The 19010-nt window shown below is 46.2% G+C and overlaps 1 protein-coding gene across 2 annotated transcripts in view; it reads left to right on the plus strand.

The window, feature by feature from the left end:
- LOC125363408 (peroxisomal succinyl-coenzyme A thioesterase-like) overlaps window positions 1–19010 on the plus strand; it is a 57330-nt gene that overhangs the window by 33042 nt on the left and 5278 nt on the right. For both annotated transcript variants that reach the window (XM_048362604.1, XM_048362599.1), the window contains exon 3: window positions 718–859. In XM_048362604.1, the coding sequence (XP_048218561.1) occupies window positions 718–859 (142 nt within the window). The remainder of the gene's footprint in view (window positions 1–717; window positions 860–19010) is intronic.

Consider the following 19010-nt stretch of genomic DNA (forward strand, 5'->3'; position numbering starts at 1 on the left):
AATCTGGAACCACAAGCTTTGGCCTTCATTTAGTAGTCTGGTTTTTGAAGAAGGAGATAGGTAGCAGCCTACGATACCCTCTAAGAAAAGGCTTCAGGGTCAGAGAGGTAGAGCGAGGGAAGGGGAACAATCCAAACCAATGACTTGAACTACAGTCTTTGGATGCACCCTTTGCTGTCTTTTGCATCAGCATGTGTCCCTCTACGCCCCCACAACTCAGAATTAATCATTAATCCGAGCAGATCACCCCTTCACCCTGCAAAGCTCTGAGGCGGACCACGAAGGGCAGAGGGCATCCCACAGCGGCTCCAGTCGAGGGAAGAAGCAGATGAGTCCATGGTGACTTCATTCCCCCAACCGGATCCATCCAGTCAGTGTTCAGATCTGGCGCCCCGGGTGATCGTGGAGCCCGCGGGCCGCGTGTGCTGGGACGAGCCCGTGCGCATCGCCGTGCGCGGCCTGGCCCCCGAGCAGCCCGTGGCGCTGCGCGCGTCCCTGCGCGACGAGAAGGGCGCGCTCTTCCGGGCCCACGCGCGCTACCGCGCCGACGCCCGCGGCCAGCTGGACCTGCAGCGCGCGCCCGCGCTGGGCGGCAGCTTCGCGGGGCTCGAGCCCATGGGGCTGCTGTGGGCCATGCAGCCCGACAGGCCCTTCTGGCGCCTGGTCAAGCGGGACGTGCAGACGCCCTTGCAGGTGGAGCTGGAGGTGCTGGACGACCCCGAGCCCCAGGAGTCCGCCGGGCCCGAGGGCGGGCGGGTGCTGGCGCGCGCGGTGCACGAGCGGCACTTCATGGCGGCCGGGGTGCGGCGGGTGCCGGTGCGCGAGGGCCGGGTGCGGGCCACGCTCTTCCTGCCGCCAGGTGAGTCCCCTGCCGGCCTCGGCCTCGCCGCTGTCCGGGATGGGATGGGTGGCAGGTGTGATGCATCCCACCGAGCTCACTTCCCCCACTCCCGAACTCTCCACGGGACACTTAGGTCAGGGGTGGCTGAGAAAGTGCTGCCAGTTGTTTTCCTGGATGGGCAAAGTCTTGAGCCGCCGGTGGACAGCGGGGTGGGGGGGGGGGGATGGTAAGACCAGTTGCTCCAAAAGGCAAAACATCAGAAGTTGCCTAAGTCCCCTGAGTTGGCCTTGCGCTGTGCCCTGGCGTGGTTTTTGTGCACATTCCGCTCGAGGTCAGGTGCTCTACAACAGAGATTCGAGAACATGGTTCCAGTAGTGGCCACATCACCCTGAATCTTGCACTTAGTGTATCACTTGGTAGGTAGCAGTGGTCTTCCGCACAGGTAAAGAATCCCAGAGTCTGGGAGTGAAGGCTCAAGTGGGATTTAAGCACCTTCCCAGTTTGAACTGAAGCAAGTTTGGGAGCCACTGAGTGCTTAGAGACAGGCTTGGAAAATAGTTGCTCACTGACAGCTCTTCTCAGCCAATTACTTTCATGCTTTTGATTTGTTGAAAATTGCACAAGGTCCAGTTTAGGCTAGTGACTCCCACCTGTCATCAACCTTAACTACTCTGGATGATGAGATTTGAGGATTTACGTTCGAAGCTAGCCATGCCTAACAAATTTCAGAGAATCTTACCTGAAAGAATCTTAACCAGAAAAAAAAAGCTGGAGATAGGGCTCAAGCGGTAGAGCTCAAGCCTTGAGGAAAAATGCTCTGCAAGAGTGTAAGGCTTTGAGTTCAAACTCCTGTATCCGCACAGAAAGAAAGACAAAAGGAAAGAAAGACAGGAAGGAGGAAGGTAAAGAGGGAGGAAGGGAGATAGGGAGGTAAAGAAGGAAAGATGGAAGGAAGGAGCAAGCGGTTTAGTGGAAAGTCCATGGATTCTTGAACAATAAAGCTTCCTCTTGCCAGTTTCATGACTCTAATACCATTGGAGGATATGGAAAAATATGTGGCTAAATGAGGAAGTGTGTCTTTGTCATACAACTTTAAAATACTTGAACATTAAAGCAAGCAAAACACCAACCATTCAAAGGAATCTACACTGAAAAGTCTCTTCCATATGAAATCTTGCCTTGCCTTTTACATGGGCAGCTGTAAAATTTCTCCCAGTTTTTATATATGTGTGAAACTTCTGTTTCCTTGGGACTCTGTTGTGGTAAATTAAATCCTGCATTCACCACCACTTTCCTGAGCTCCTTTCATGTTACAGTCTGCCCTGGATTTTGGAACCCCATAACCTTGTTGGCTCAGTGAGCTCCTGAAAGCCGTTGACTTCAGTTTCCTTTCAGAAATTTCCAGAATGTGCTTTGATGTGGAGTTCTACCTCCGGGAACTTGTCCTGCCCAAACCCTTCAATTTGTTTGCAGTGATTCTTGCCATTATGAAAATTGAACTCAGTCTGTTAAATAACTCAGCAGTTAGATAATGTGATTTTCTTGTGTGTTCTCTAAAATGATTTATGATTGTTACAGTGACTCAATGTGCACTTATGTGGGAGGATGTAGGATTTGGAATGTGCTGGTATGTGAAATAGCAATGTGTAAAAATAGGGTATTGTTGTATAATATGGTCTTGCTTTTCTAAGCAACAAGTGGATCTGTACATATTGGAGTGTGTGTATTTACAAAAAAAATCTTTTGGTAGAAAAGACAATTCTAGAATGGAACAAAGTTTAAGGGAAGGCTGGGAATATGGCCTGGTGGTAAAGTGCTTGCCTCGTATACCTGAAGCCCTGGGTTTGATTCCTTTGCATCACATATGTAGAAAAAAGCCAGAAGTGGCACTGTGGCTCAAGAGGTAGAGTGCTAGCTTTGAGCAAAAAGAAGCCAGGGACAGTGCTCAGGCCCTGAGTCCATGCCTTAGGACTGGCAACCAAAACAAAACAAATAAACAAAGTTTAAGGGAATAAAAATGAAGTGCTTCAGAAGTGGCTTAATGTGGTCAAATGCTAGCCTTGAGCACAAAAGCTCAGGGAGAATGCGCTGTTCCTGAGTTCAAGCCCCATGTCCAACCAGCAAAAAAAAAAAAAAAAAAAGAATGAAGTACTTATCACCAGTGGCTCACCTTTGTAATCCTAGGAGAGTAAGATTTGAATTCAAAGCTAACTAGGATCAAAGTCTGTGAGAGATTATCTCCAGTTCTCCACCAAAAAGCCAGAAGTGAAACTGTGGCTGAAGTAGTAGAGCATTAACCTTGAGCAAATAAAGCTCAAGGATAGCACCCAGCTCTCGAGTTCAAACCCCAGCAATGACACAACAAACACAACAAAAAGAGGAAAATGCTTACCAAGAATGAAATCTTAAGTTCTTGTGGTTAGTAAAGAGTACTAACCTTGAGCAAAAAGAAGCCAGGGACAGTGCTCAGGCCCTGAGTCCAAGCCCCAGGACTGGCCAAAAAAAAAAAGAAATGGACAAATAGGTCCTTAGAAGGACAGTCATAGCCTACCTATATGGACCTCTGCACATGTGAAGCCATGGAATGTGACATTATGAGAGTATACTTGAGGAAAAGCAGGCTTATAGGCTTTTTGTTGTTGTTGGTGGTGGTGGTTGCCGGTTGTAGGGCTTGAACTCTGGGCCTGGTCCCTGAGCTCTTCAGCTCAGGGCTAGTGCTCTACCACTTGAGCCACAGTGCCATTTCAGCTTTTTTTTTTTTTGTAATTGAACATAAATTTTTTTACAAGGTGTTGTGCAAAGAGGGTGCAGTTACATAGTAGGGCAGTGTGTACATTTCTTGTGATATCTTACGACCTGTTTTTCTATCCCTTGTCTAGGTCAGGTAGACATATATGCAATATACAATGTATCAAGAACATATACAGTATTCACAGACTTGGTCTCTATTGTCTCTCCGTCTCCCTTTCTTAACAGTCATATATCAGGGAGATCATGCCCCTTTGTTTTCTGTGTTCTAGGCTTGTCTCACTCAACATTATTTGTTCGAGTTCTGACCATTTCCCTGCGAATAACAATATTTCACCATTCCTAATCGCTATGTAGTATTCCATTATGTATAAGTACCATAGTTTTTGGATCCATTCGTCTGTGGAGGGGCATCTGGGTTGTTTCCATATTTGGCTATTGTGAATTGTGCCGCGATAAACATGGAAGTACAAATGTCTTTTTGATATCTTGGGTTTTGCTGTTTAGGATAGATGCCTAGGAGTGGTATGGCAGGGTCATAGGGTAGGTCTATATTGAGCTTTTTGAGAAACCTCCATACTGTTTTCCAAAGTGGTTGTACTATTTTGCACTCCCACCAACAATGGAGAAGGGTTCCTCTTTCCCCACAGCCCCTCCAGCATTTGTTGTTTCCTGAGTTCAGAGTATAGGCCATTCTAACTGGGGTGAGGTGGTATCTCAGGGTTGTTTTTATTTGCATTTCCTTTACTAGCAGGGATGTTGAGCATTTCCTCATGTGTTTCTTTGCCATTTTTATATCTTCTCTTGTGAAGTCTCTCTTTAGCTCTTTTGCCCATTTCCTAATAGGTTTATTGGGCTTGGAGGGGCTTAGTTTTTTGAATTCTCTGTAGATGACCGATATCAGGCCTTTGTCTGTTGCTGTGCTGGTAAATATCCTTTCCCATATCGTTGGCTGTCTTTCTATTTTGGTGGCTATGACCTTAGCTGTGCAGAAACTTTTTAATTTGTAGTAGTCCCATTTGTTGAGTCTTTCCCTTATTTGTTGTGCCCCTGGGACTCTATTCAGGAAGTTCCTTCCTGTGCCTATAAGTTCTAGTGTCTTTCCTACTCTGTCCTTCAGTAGTTTCAAGGATTCAGGTCTGATGTTGAGGTCCTTGATCCATTTTGAGTTGATCTTGGTGCATGGTGATAGGCTTGGGTCTACTTTGAGTTTTCTGCATATGGCTGTCCAGTTCTCCCAGCACCAGTAGTTGAAGAGGCTATGTTTATTCCATTGTATGTCTTTAGCTCCTTTGTTGAATATCAGTTGGCTGTAAGAGTGCAGTTTTATTTCTGGGTCTTCAATTCTAATCCACTGGTCTTCCGATCTGTTTTTATACCAATACCATGCTGTTTTTGTTATGATGGCCTTGTAGTAGAGCTTGAAGTCTGGTATTGTGATACCTCCTGCACTATTTTTTTTGCCTAGAATTGCTTTAGCTATTCTAGGTTTTTTGCTGTTCCATATGAATTTATGGATTGGTTTCTCTATTTCAGTGAAAAATGTGGCTGGGATTTTGATAGGTATTGCATTGAATTTGTAGAACAATTTGGGCAATATGGCCATTTTCACTATATTGATTCTGCCTACCCATGAGCATGGGAGGTCTTTCCATCTCCTTGTGTCTTCTTTGATTTCCCTTATTAGATTTTTGTAGTTTTCATTGAATAGGTCCCTCACATCCTTGGTTAAGTTGATCCCTACGTACTTTATTCTTTTTTTGGCTACTGTAAATGGAATTGTTTCCATAATTTCCTTTTCTGTTTGTCTATTGCTGGTGTACAGAAAAGCTGCTGATTTTTGTGGATTGATTTTGTATCCTGCTACTTTGCCAAATTGGTTTATTAGGTGTAGGAGTTTGGGTACTGAGTTTTTTGGGTCCTTCAGATATAAGATCATGTCGTCTGCGAATACGGATAACTTGATTTCTTCCTTGCCGATGTGGATCCCTTTGATGTCCTCCTCTTGCCTTATTGCTATGGCTAGGGATTCCAGCACTATGTTGAACAGAAGTGGGGAGAGTGGGCATCCTTGTCTTGTTCCTGAGTTTAGGGGGAATTATTTAAGTTTCTCTCCATTTAATATGATATTAGCAGTTGGTCTGTTGTATATGGCTTTTATTGTTTTGAGGAATGTTCCATCTATTCCTGTTCTCTCCAAAGCTTTTAATAGGTATGGATGTTGTATTTTGTCAAAGGCTTTTTGGGCATCGACTGAGATAACAATGTATCCTTTGTTGTTGAGGGTTACCTTTAATCCACTGTGATCAGATATAATACATGGGATGATGTCAATACTTTTGTATTTGCTGAGGTTCTTTGTGTGGGCTATGACGTAGTCTATTTTGGAATATGATCCATGGGCTGCTGAAAAGAAGGTGTATTGGGTTTCTGTAGGGTGGAAAGTTCTATATAGGTCTGTTAGATCCATTTGGGAAATGGTGTTATTTAGGTCCTGAGCTCCCTTGCTAATCCTCTGGGTGTTGGATCTGTCTCTTGGAGAGAGAGGAGTATTAAAGTCACCCACTATGATTGTGTTTGCGTCTATCTTGCTCTGTAATTCTGTGAGAATTTGCTTGACATATGTAGGGCCTCTTTTGTTCGGTGAATATACATTTATCACTGTGATTTCTTGATTCTAGATTTTTCCTTGTATTAATATGTAGTGTCCTTCTTTGTCTTTTTGAGTGGACTTTAATGAGAAGTCCAGCTTGTCTGAGATCAGAATGGCTACACCTGCCGTTTTGGTGGGTGCATTTGCTTGGTAGATCTTGCTCCATCCTTTCACTCGAAGCCTGTTTTTGTCCCTTGCTGTAAGGTGGGTCTCTTGTAGACAGCAGATGTCAACTTTTTGTTTGCGAATCCATTCTGCCAGTCTGCTCCTCTTTATCGAGGAGTTTAAACCATTTATATTTAAAGAGATCAAGGATAAGGGTGTTTTTTTCTCCTTCCATTTTCTTGTTGGGCTGTTTTTTCCTCTTTTTTTTTTTTTTCCTGTCTTTAGTGAGCTGGTCTTTCTGCTGGACTTTGGCTATTGAAGTTTCTTTCTGATTCTGTCTGTGTGTCTTTTACGATCTCTGTTGGGTGGGCTTCCCCTCTTAATATTCGCTGTAGGGCTGGTTTTTTATTCACATACTCTTTTAGCTCCTCTTTGGTGTGGAAAGATCTGGTTCTCCCTTCGAATGTGAACTCCAATTTCGCTGGATATTTGATCCGAGGTTGTAAATTGTTATTCTGAAGTTCTTGGATGGTGTTCTTCCACTCGCTTCGAGCTTGGTAAGTTTGTGTGGATAAGTCGGATGTTATTCAAATCCTCTTCCCATTGAAAAAACTTTCCTTCTTCGCTTTGGCTGAATTCAGAATTTGCTCTTTAATCTTGAGGTCTGTAGTCTTGAATATTATGTGCCTTGGGGTGGCTTTCCTGGGGTCTGGCCTGCCAGGTGTCCTATAGGCTTCGGTTATCTGGATGGGGTCCCCTGTGAGATTGGGGAAGTTTTCTGCAATAACTTTATTGAGAACATGATTAAGCCCTCTGCTCTGGTATTCAGCTCCTTCTTCTATTCCAATTATGCGCAGATTATATCTCTTGTCTTTGTCCATTAGTTCCTGGATTAGTCTTCCCTGAAGCTTCACCTTTTCTTGGAGTGTGGTCATTTTCTGGTTGTTGTCAGCTGCTTCATCGTCCAGGCGAGAGATTCTGGATTCTATATGGTCCACTATTTGTGTTATGTTTTCAATTGCGGAGTTTATGGATGTCAGAGAGCTATTTATGGTTGTCATATCAGCTCTGATCGTGGAGATTTCTTCCTTTAAAGAGTTGTATTTTAAATCTATTTTTTCATGCATTTCAATTCTCAGGATGTGGAGATTTTCTTTAAAGGCGGCTTGCATTGTATCCATTTTTGCTTCCATTTCTTTAATTGAGGCTTGCATTGTATCCATTTTTTGCTTCCATTTCTTTCTTGGCTTCCTAGGTGTCCTTCCAGATTTCCGCTCTAAACTCCTGGAATTGTTTTCTGATTTCATTTCTGACGCTTTCAATCATTCCTGTTAACATGGCCTCATTTGCTTTTTTAGTCTCCATCTCCTCTTCAGTCGTGCTGCTTTTTGGAGCTGGCTTGCCCTTTGATGAACTGAGTTATGTTTCTTTGTGATTTGCGCATCTGGAGGTCTGTGTAGATCTTCTCTCCCTTCTGTGTAGGCGTGTCTACGGCAGCAGGTACTGTCGCTGTGGCCCCGCCCACCAGTTCAGGGTACACCTACCAGAGCGGGCGCTGTCGCCGGGGGCCCCGCCCTCCTGTGTGCTGTGCATCCACTACAACAGGCACTTTGGCGGGATATGCCTCCCAGAGCGAGCCCCGGGTTGTTGGGTTATGCTTGCGCCCTCCCGCGAGTCTGTTGGGGGGGGGGCGGTATGTGTGGGGTCCAGTGGGATCGACTGTCCGGGTGTGGCTTGGCACCCTCAGACCTCGCTTCCGCTGCGAGGAGGGGACGTGATCAGGCTCAGGTGACCCTGCTGGGCTGGTATTGCCCACCAGCGCCTGTGATTTTAGTTGTAAGAGTCTGCTAGGTCTAGGCGCCTCGGGTGGGGCTTGCACTGCTGGCCGTCCCCCGGCCCCTGTTGGGAAGGGGACAGGGCCGGTTCTGCCAGTTCAGGAACCTGTGGGGCCTTGGTGCTGCTCTGCCCTTTCCCTGCTAAACTGACTTCCCAGCGCCTGATGGGGGCTCCCCGCCTGATTTGGGGGTTCTTTGTTCCCTCGGGGTGGGGAGGGGGAGGGAGGGAAATCTAGCTTCTTTGTCGGGCTTGGGTCTCTGATAGCTGGTCTCCCGTTGGGGGAGGGGATAATGGGAGCACTCACAGTTGCTGCTTTGTGTGTGTGTCCCGCGCAGCCGTTGGCCCTTCAGGGGTTGGCGAAGTGTTGTGGTGGCTTCCCGGTTCCCTCTTTCTGCCGCACTGGGTTCCCTTGTCCGAGCCCGGTGTGGACCCGAACTTCCTGTCGCTGCCGGTGTGTGTCTTGGTCCGCACCCTGCCTTGTGTCCGTGGGGTCTCCCCCTATATGAATTCTGCGCTCCTGGCAGCCTGTCTGCCGATCGCCGGGTTCCCCTTTCCCAGCCTGGCCCTGTTTGGGCCAGGGTCGGCTGGTGGGGGAGGGTGCCCTGGAGATTCTCCGGCTCCGTGTAGGTTTTCGGTTCTTCTTTTTTGCTCCTTTTTGTTTTCCTACGTTTCTCCACTGCTTCTGGCTGCTGGTTTTGCTGGGTTCTGGATGGGGTGTTGGGTGTTGGAGTTCCCAGCTCGCTACTCAGTTGGAGTGAGTCGGGGTGCCTCCCTATTCTGTCGGCGCCATCTTTCTCTCCCACCCATTTCAGCTTTTTGATGGTTAATTGGAGATAAGAGTCTCCCAGATCCTGCTTGGGCTAGCTTTGAATTGAGATCCTCCAATCTCCTGAGTAGCTAGGATTACAGGCGTGAGCTATTGGTGCCTGGCAGTTATGGGCTCTTTAGTAGTAGTCAAACCTCACACCACAGGCAAGAAAGGAATTCCAGATGAATCAAAGACATTATATGTGAAAAACAGTCATTTAAATGATTAGAGAGCTGCTCAGGGTCCTCTCCTATGTGTGTCATGAAGGATACCAGTGTCTCTGCCTCTTCATGAAGGTCACTGGCTTTAAGAGCTTTCAAGTACAGACTCTAGGTGACCCCAGAAGCAAGAAATGAAAAGATCAGTTAGCCAGGAACAGTACAGATCACTGTTATGCCAAGTTGCGAAACCACCACCAAGAAGAGACCACCGACACTCAGACATTCCGAAATGCAATAGCAAGGCAAGACTTTACTCAAGCGGGGCCGCGGCCCAAGCCTTGTCCTACCCACCAACACAGAGGAGGTTAGGAGCCAGCCAGAAGCCCCGAGCTGCGATTGCACAGGGCTTATAAAGGCAAAAATCAAAGTTACAGCAATCAGGTTTTCAGGCAAGCAAGATTAGGGCTCAGGGCTCGAGGCATGCTGGGGGCGGTTAGAGTTAAGCATTCCAGGAGGTTAGAGTTCTTGACCGGCTGGGCCCTAATAAGCTTGCCCTGGGTTTGCTCATAGTTTAAACAGACAACAAAATGGGGGCTGCCTGAAAATGGGGTTTACTTCAACTTCTTCATTCCCCCTTCACTCCCCCCTTCTGATAGGTAACTCGAGAACCAATCGTGGTTCTCCTTGCTTATTAGTTTGATTCTGACTTCGAATTGGTAGGGATAGATTGGTATTGTGCCCGCAATACCATAAGTTGTCGGTGGCGCTTTACTCAGTTTGTAGCGGGTGTGGCTCAAGAGGAGGTCCAGTCTCATAAAGGACCTTTAGCTTGAGCCAGATCTCTTGGTGGACTTGCTATAGGGCTCTGAGAGGGCGATAAAAGCTCATAACAAATGTGATTACAAGTTAGGAATAACATTTAGATGACATCACACAAGTCCCTTAGCCCTGCAGATACAGGTACAGATAAACAGTTTTACACCAAAGCCCCAATTCTGACCCTATTTATATTATAGCCAATTTGATTACATACCAACTTTACTCACATGCTCTAATTTTAAGACATACTGATACCATTTGTTACATACTCACTTTCTAGGGATTGTCTTTCTCACCTTTAACATGCCAAAACCTTTTAATCTAAAGGAAACATTTTTGTTTTCTCTCTCTAAAGTCTTTCCTTATACAGTTTTATAATCTGTGTCTTATAAAATTTAGCATATCCCCACTCACACCATCTTCTACTTCCTCACACCATCAGTGACTTACTGGAACATTCTGTGACAATTTACTTTTTAAATCCCTTTCTTATCCAGAGGAAACCATTTCTCTATCCCTTTCTCCAAGGCTTTCTATACTAACCTTCCCCTTTACATTTCCTGGGGCTTCTTTGCTGCTAGAGTTTTAAGCTGTCTACGTTTTCTGGTTTATCTCAACTACATCAAGGGAATTTACTGTGACTCCACCCACAGGCTGTTGGGGAAGACAAAAAGGGAACTGATGCTCCTAAGAAGCCAGACCAGAGCCAACTATCATAAGCCAACTATTCTATATCTATATTCTATATTCTATATCTATATTCTATATCTTGAGCCAACTATTCTAGAGTGGATTTCTCCAGTTTCCAGTTCCTCTAAGTGCCTAAGGTTGGCCAGTGGCATCTGCAAGATCCACCCCCAGGAGGGCTCCATGAAGATGCCCCCGGCAGTTTAAATCTCTGTCCAGTTACCTTGGTACCTGGTATACCTGATGGCAGTTACTTCCCTCTCTTCTCTGAGGTCACACCCTAATCCATCTGGACACATTTTAATACTCTTGGACATACCTCCACCCCAGGCATTGTCTGGAAGTGACTCTCCAGCCTGTCATACATGCTTTGAATTTAGCAGCAGGCCAGTCTGCTTGAAAATTTCTTACAATATCCAATTTTCTTAATAGAGCTAGTTAGCAGATCCAAAGCACTTTCCAGCAGAAACCAGCTGCGTATGATAAGAGTCTGATCTGAAGATGTAGATTCTTCCAGATGACTGTTGACTCTCCTTGATCCTCACTCAAATGCAATAAGCAGGGGCCATGGTGGTGTCAGGCAGCAGTGGCTCCCAGTGGTTCCAGTAGAATGTCACACCTTCTGGGTTACCTGCAACTTTCTCCATAGACTGGTTAGAGAAGCTTAACCTAAGTTAACCTAAAGCCTAACTTTAGTTAAATTTCCTAGTATTTTCCTGATTCCTTCTTAAGCACACTAGCTTTTGCAGGCTGGCACATTACTGAAGTCAAGACAGCTTTAGGCAATCAATGGCCCTTGGGTCATTTTGCCAGGGCAATAAGTTTAAATCAGATATTTCCAATAAGGCTAGGGTTTTTTTTTTAAACCAACATAGGCGGCTTGGCCTGTAACCATTTCTCACAGGTGCAGTCTATACTGTTACCTCTGTTTTCCATGCCTCTAGTTTATCCTGCCTCATCTTCCCAAAAACAACTCTGGTCCCTTGGTCCTAAAATGGGGGGCTGATGGGTGAAGATCATCCATCTTCTATAACTTCTTCATGCTGACTCAGGGACGTTGACCTTACCTAGCCAGGAACCTATAACCTTAGTCTACTTTACCAAGGGGCTGCAGGATCAGATGTCCATTAGGAGCTTTACTCCAAACTGGAAATTACATTCAACATTTTAACTTTCAACTATACAGACTTCTTTTTGGGCTATCGCAGTGTAGCCTTTTAACATTCTAGTTTGTAAAAGCTTTTTCCCGACTGGCTGGGGAACTGATCTCTGATGACCTAAAAAAAAATGCCTACATTACCATTGCAGGCCGAGGACACAATCTCAGGTCTACAAGCTTTCTTTCCTGAACAGATGTATCAGCTTAAAATTCTCACTGCCAGTCAGGGCTTTGAGTAGATATGGGGGTTGGGATTTTAAACTATCCTCTCATTTGACACTTACCCTTACTACCCACTATCACAGATGACTGGCAAGTTCCTGCCCAGTAGACAGACATGGGCATTAGAAAGGCATGCTTACGAACTATTCTTCTAGGACTTCCCGGCTTTAACTTTTGAAAGGCCAAACAGGAGTGACTTTAGGATATGACACCATCTCTGCCATCCAAGCAGTGGCTTACTGCCTCTGGACGCTCCACCACTTTTGTCCCAGGAGGAGTGACTTTTCACTGGACTTGGACTCAGGGCCTGAGTGCTGTCCCTCAGCTCTCCAGCTCAAGACTAGCACTCTACCACTTTGAGCTCCACACCACTCCGTTCCCAGCACTCTGCTGGCTGATTAGAGACCAGTCTCTCACAGGGACCTTTCTCTGCCCGGATTGGCTTCGAACTGCAGATTTCAGATCAGTGAGTCTTACAAGAGGCCACTTTACTCCAATTAAAAGCAACAAGGTGGTCCACACAGAAGTAGTTTTTAAGCATGCTCTTACCTGGAACTTATTAAGGATCAATGTTAGATCTTGACAAACTTGTAGGAATCACCTGTCCTCTGTGGGCCTGCTGGAAACTGTTACAAAAAACCTACAAAGAAGCTGGAATGGCAATTAAACATTTTGGTAGCCATAATTCTCCTTTTCTCACTTTGCAATAATCATTTAGGACAATTTTACTTCCAAATTTCTTATAAATGTATTCTTGATTTCCAAAGCCTTTTTACTAACCTCTGCTTTAACACTAACACTTTAGCTTTTATCTGCATTGGAAAAACTCTGAAGCTTACAGGCATTCTGAAACCAGGTACCACCCTTTGCCTCCGGGCTGCTTGTTTTAAAAAAAAAAGCCTCTCTTCTTTTTTTTCTTTCTTCAGTCCCAGTTACTGCATGGCATGAAGAGCTTTGAACTCAAATGACCATTTTTTCTTAATGCAAGAATTACAATTACAGAATTAGAAATACTTGTCCATTCAGCTTTCCAATAAATTAGTGAGAAACGGTGGCCCATTTTGCCATTTCTTCCTACATACATAGAGTTAATGAGAGTTTACTTCTGTCCCCATTAGTTTAATATATATCCTTTAAAATCCAAATTACAAAAATAGCATAGGAATCGAATCACATCAGATAAATAAACTTTTTAACCATTTAGTCCAGTTAAATCATTCATTTTTACCACCAGGTTTCCAAAGTTCACCTGAAAACAAAACAGACAAAAGAAAGCCCTCTGTTGGCTCCATCCTGACTCCATAGGGCTTAATGAGTTCACGCCAGCTTGCCCTTTGTTAAATCAAGTCTTAATTTATTAAGATACCCACTTTTTTTGACTGCTAATTAAAGAACCCTGAGAAATCCTTTTTTAACTCTAGTTCGGTTTTAAAACAATGCAATAATCCTTTAAAGCATTTGGTAATGCCCAAACTTGATGACCATTTGAATTTAAACTTAAACTTAGTTTTACATTATACTGCAGTCTTGAACATGTTCACACTCACACATGCACACACACACATACATATTCAAAAGATCTTAAAGCGTGCAAAATAAGCATCGGCCGTACATTTTCCAGTGGCAAGAGGTATTCAATCTTACTCCTGCAACTCCTGCAACACCCAAATTTTAAGACAAAACCTTTAACAAATGATTTTAGCATTCTCTAGCCTCATTTTCCAGGGCTTGATAATTTAACAAAACATTTTAGCACACCAAATAATTTTCTGCTGAAGAAGGCTGGGTGGGGGTCACCCAGAGTCACAGGGTGATCCACTTTTCCTTCTTAAGGGCCACACTCTGGTTCTGAGCTATCTCCTTAACCTCCCTCCAGTGAGCTAGGATCAAGTCTAGAGGGCTAGATGGAGGTTCCCATGATAGAACGTTACCCATAGCTCTGATCAGATGTTCAGTCCAAAAGGCTACAAAAAACAAAACAATTATAACAATACAAAAGGAGGAAAACACACAGGCAAGAACAAGAACAAGAACAAGAACAAGAAAAGCTAGATCTCCCAAGTTGGCCCACAACCTCCTGCAAGGATGCAGAAGGAGTGGACTTAAGTTGAAGGTGGGGCTCCAGGGGTCCTCCTTCTAGGGTGGAGAGTCTGGGGTGTCCCCTGGTGTCCCCAGGATTGCCGAGTAAGCACGTCCGCTTCGACAACCCCTTCAAGAAATAAGCAAAAGCAAAACAGACAAACAGACACATTACAGGACAAGACAAATGAACAGGGCTGTTTTCTTACCTTCGGAGTCTGGGGTCTCGGGGGGGTCTCTGGGGCTATCCCGGACGAACCCCCAAATGTTATGCCAAGTCGCGAAACCACCACCAAGAAGACCATCGAAACTCAGACATTCTGAAATGCAATAGCAAGGCAAGACTTTACTCAAGCGGGGCCGTGGCCCGAGCCTTGTCCTACCCACCGACACAGCGGAGGTTAGGAGCCAGCCAGAAGCCCCGAGCTGCGATTGCACAGGGCTTATAAAGGCAAAAATCAAAGTTACAGCAATCAGGTGTTCAAGCAAGCAACATTAGGGCTCAGGGCTCAAGGCATTCTGGGGGAGGTTAGAGTTAAGCATTCCCAGGCGGTTAGAGTTCTTGACCGGCTGGGCCCTAATAAGCTTGCCCTGGGTTTGCTCATAGTTTAAACAGACAACAAAATGGGGGCTGCCTGAAAATGGGGTTTACTTCAACTTCTTCATTCCCCCTTCAATCACAACTGAAATACTTACAGAAATCTAAGGTAACTTACTGTACTGATAAAACATTGCCCCTCAAAAGTCTCGGAATGACAGAAAAAACAAATACATGATACAAGTAAGTTGAGGCCCAACTGATTTCATCTCAGAAAGTGTTCCCCCAAACTGCATACAAGCTGAGCATCTATTCCTGGAAAATTGGAAATCTGAAATATTCCAATATTGGAAACATCTGGAAATTTTATTCCAAATACAAAGATCTAGGATGGGAAGGTGGGAAACTAGAAGAGAGCGAGTGGAGGGCTGACATTGTTCAAAAAGAAATGTATTCTTTACCTGACTTATGTAACTATAACCCCTTTGTATATCATTTTTACAACAACAACTTTAAAATTATTTTTAAGGGCTGGGAATGTGGCTTAGTGGTAGAATGCTCACCTAGCATGCATGAAGCCCTGGATTCAATTCCTCAGTGTTATGCCCATGTCGCGAGAAGACCCCCAAGAAGACCACCGAGAGCCAGACATTCCGAAATGCAAAAGCAAGGCTTTATTCAGGCGAGCTGCAACTCGGGCCTCGTCCTACCCACCGACACAGTGGAGGTTAGGAGGAAGGCCCCGAGCTGAGATTTCACAGAGCTTATAAAGGCTAAAACCAAAGTTACAGCAATCAGGTGTTCGAGCAAGATAAGGATACGGGTACAAATCTGATTGGCTCAGGGCTTGAGGCATTTTGGGGCGGTTAGAGTTAAGCATTCCCAGGCGGTTAGAGTTACGCATGGAGTACCCTGACCGGCTGGGCCCTAATAAGCTTGTCCTGCTAGCCGGGATAATTGGTGGCCTGGGTTACTCATAGTTTAAACACACAACAAAACAGGGGCTGCCTGAAAATGGGGTTTACTTTACCTCTTCACTCAGTACCACATAAACAGAAAAAGCCACAAGTGGCGCTGAGGCTCAAGTGGTAGAGTGCTACACTTTGAGCAAAAGAAGCTCAGGGACAGTGCACAGGCACTGAGTTCAAGCCCCAGGACTGGCAAAAAAAAAAAAAAATTTTTAAAGCAAATACAAAGACCTGGAATTGGTGACAGAAGATGTACGTGCAGTTTGATCTCATGTGGATGGCTGTTGGTTTTTAATTTGCCGGGCTTAGCTCTATCCCTCCCCAACATGTGGGGAAGGGTCCTGGGCTTACCTATCTATTCTGCGGAGGATCCATACCTACTCTCTCACACCCCCTCTGGCTGGTAGGGTATCGGACGCGGGAGTGGGGTCCCAGGTTTAGCCTTGGGTCGCGTGTGGGTGCGAGACTTCCATGTTCTCCAGCCCAAGGAAGACACAAGCGCGTGAGATCTCGGAGAAAACCTCTAGGGCTTCTGTTTATTCAAATGAGGAGCCCCCCAGATATACCCCCGAGGCCGGGCACAAGAGAGGGATTGCAGATTGGTCACAGAGGGCTGTCCATCAAGTGATGTCAGGGGACCTCCTTTGGTGGGCAGAGGCCCAGCCCCTCAAGGATTGGGTTTCTGGGGTGTCCTCCATTACACACGTGCTGCCCCAGGAGCAGGGCCTTCTCTTCCTGCCAAAGGAGGAAGGGGAGGGACAGGCGAAGGTCAGCAGTGGCCCCTTAAAGGCACTGCTGACCCCAACAGATGGCTATTTTAATGGCTATCTTGTAAATCATAAGTCATAGAGAAGATGGCGCCGTCACGATAGGGAGGCACCCCAACTCGTTCCAACTGAATAGTGAGCTGGGAACTCCAGCACCTAACACCCCATCAAGAATCCAGCAAACCCAACAACCAGAAGCAACAGAGAAACACAGGAAATGAAAAAGTACAAAAAAAGAAGAGCCTATAACCTGCATGGAGCCAGAAAATCTCTGGGGTACCCCTCCCTCACCTGCCGACCCTGGCCCAAACAGGGCCAGGCTGGGAAAGGGGACCCGGCACCGGCAAACCAACAGGTAAAAAGTCACGCCAGGAGTACAGAGTCCAGACAGCAAGAGCTCCACAGACCCCAGGGGGCACGCAGACCGACTGAGACACCGGAGCTGTGGAACGGCCGGGATCAGACATAAGCAGCAGGGGAACTCGAGGTGCAGACGGCGAGAGCCAGGTCTAGCACCACCAAACGACTGATCGCCGCACCCCAGCACCACAGCCCCGAAAAGCCCACAGCAGCGCGGGGCACCCACTCAACCCAGGACCTTTAAGTTCCCCATTACCCCCTCCCCCATGGGAGACCAGCTATCAGAGACCCAAACCCTACAAAGAAGCTAGAGCTCCCTCCCTCCCCCTCCATACCCCGAGGGAATAAAGCAGCTCCATAGCTGGCAGCACTAAGACCTCTGGGAGGACTCGGGAACTAATAGAGGCGGAGCAGCGCCAAGGCATCCCCCCCCCCCAAGCCCCAGCAGAGCTGCCTGAACCTGGCCTCTCTGGCCCCACCCCCTCCCCAGCAGGGGCCCGGGGATTGGTAGGCAGTGGAAGCCCCAGGCTCGCTGGTGAGCAACACCAGCACAGCAGGGTCACCTGGGCCCAAACACACGCCCCCCTCACAGCAGAGGCACAGAGAGTCTGCGGGCACCAACCCACGCCCAGACACTTGATCCTGCTGGGGCCCATGCATACCGTCCCCCCACAACAAATTCGTGAGAGGACACAAGCACCCTCCAACAACCCTGACAACTCATCCCCAATGGAAGCACTAGAGTGCACATGCACGTGCCCCCTGGAGGGCCAGCATGGGCCAGCATGCTAGCCTTCCAACAGGAGGACCTCTTGTCCAAACCCCCATGGGAACGCACAAGCAGGCACAAGTGAGGGTGACCACCTCAGCAACAATCAAGAAGGTCACACTCACCCATTGGGCAGTAAGGTTCAACAGCCAAACTCAGAGCCAGGACACAAACAAGTCTCCCACTGACGGACCAGCAGGAACCAGCACAAAGCCAACCCAGGGAAACCACCTACAGATCCCCAGATGCGCAAATCACAAAGCAATGTAACAAATTTCATCAAAGGGCAAGCCAACTCGCCAACTCCAAAAAGCAGTATGACTGAAGAGGAGATGGAGAATAAAAATACAACTGAGGCTATGATAGCAGAAATGATGGAAAGCCTCAGAAAACAATTCCAGGAGTTTAGAGTAGAAGTCTCGAAGGACATCCAGGAAGCAAAGAAAGAAATGGAAGCAAAAATGGATAAAGTGCAAACCTCCGTTAAAGAAGATCTTAACATCCTGAGAAGTGAAATGCATGAAAAAATAGATTTAAAATACAACTCTTTAAAGGAAGAAATTTCCACGATCAGAGCTGATCTGGCAACCATAAATAGCTCTCTGACATCCATAAACTCCGCACTTGAATCCACAGCACAAAGAATGACCATATTGAATCCAGAATCTCTCTCTTGGACAATGATGCAGCCAATAAGGACCAGAAAATTACCACACTCCAAGAAATAGTAAAGCTCCAGGGCAGACTAATCCAGGAGCTAGTGGACAAAGACAAGAGATATAATCTGCGCATAATTGGAATAGAAGAAGGAGCCGAATACCAGAGCAGAGGGCTTCAACATATTTTCAATAAAGTGATTGCAGAAAACTTCCCCAAACTCACAAGGGACCTCACCCAGGTAACCGAAGCCTATAGGACGCCTAGCAGACCAGACCCTAGAAAAGCCTCACCCAGGCACATAATAATCAGGACTTCAGATCTCAAGAATAAAGAGCAAATTTTGAATGCAGCCAAAGCGAAGAAATTTTTTACAATGGGAAAAGGATCCGAATAACAGCAGACCTCTCCATACAAACCTACCACGCACGAAGAGAATGGAAGAACACCATCCAAGTCCTACGGGCTAACAACTGCCAACCTAGAATAAAATATCCAGCGAAGCTAGAGTTCATATTTGAGGGGAAAACCAGATCTTTCCATAGCAAAGAGGATCTAAAGGAGTATGTGAATAAAAAACCAGCCCTACGGCGAATTCTAAGAGGGGAACCCCACTCAACAGAAATCGTACAGGACACACAGACAGAAACCGAAAGAAACTACAATAGCCAGAGCCCAACAGAAAGAGCAGCTCACTAAAGACAAGAAAAAAAAGAGAGGAAAAACAGCCTAACAGGAAAATGGAAGGAGAAAAAACACTCTTATCCTTGATCTCTTTGAATATAAACAGTATAAACTCTCCGATAAAGAGGAGCAGACTGGCAGAATGGATC

Source organism: Perognathus longimembris, chromosome 14 (genome assembly GCF_023159225.1).
Source record: "Perognathus longimembris pacificus isolate PPM17 chromosome 14, ASM2315922v1, whole genome shotgun sequence".
NCBI classification, from domain to species: domain Eukaryota; kingdom Metazoa; phylum Chordata; class Mammalia; order Rodentia; family Heteromyidae; genus Perognathus; species Perognathus longimembris.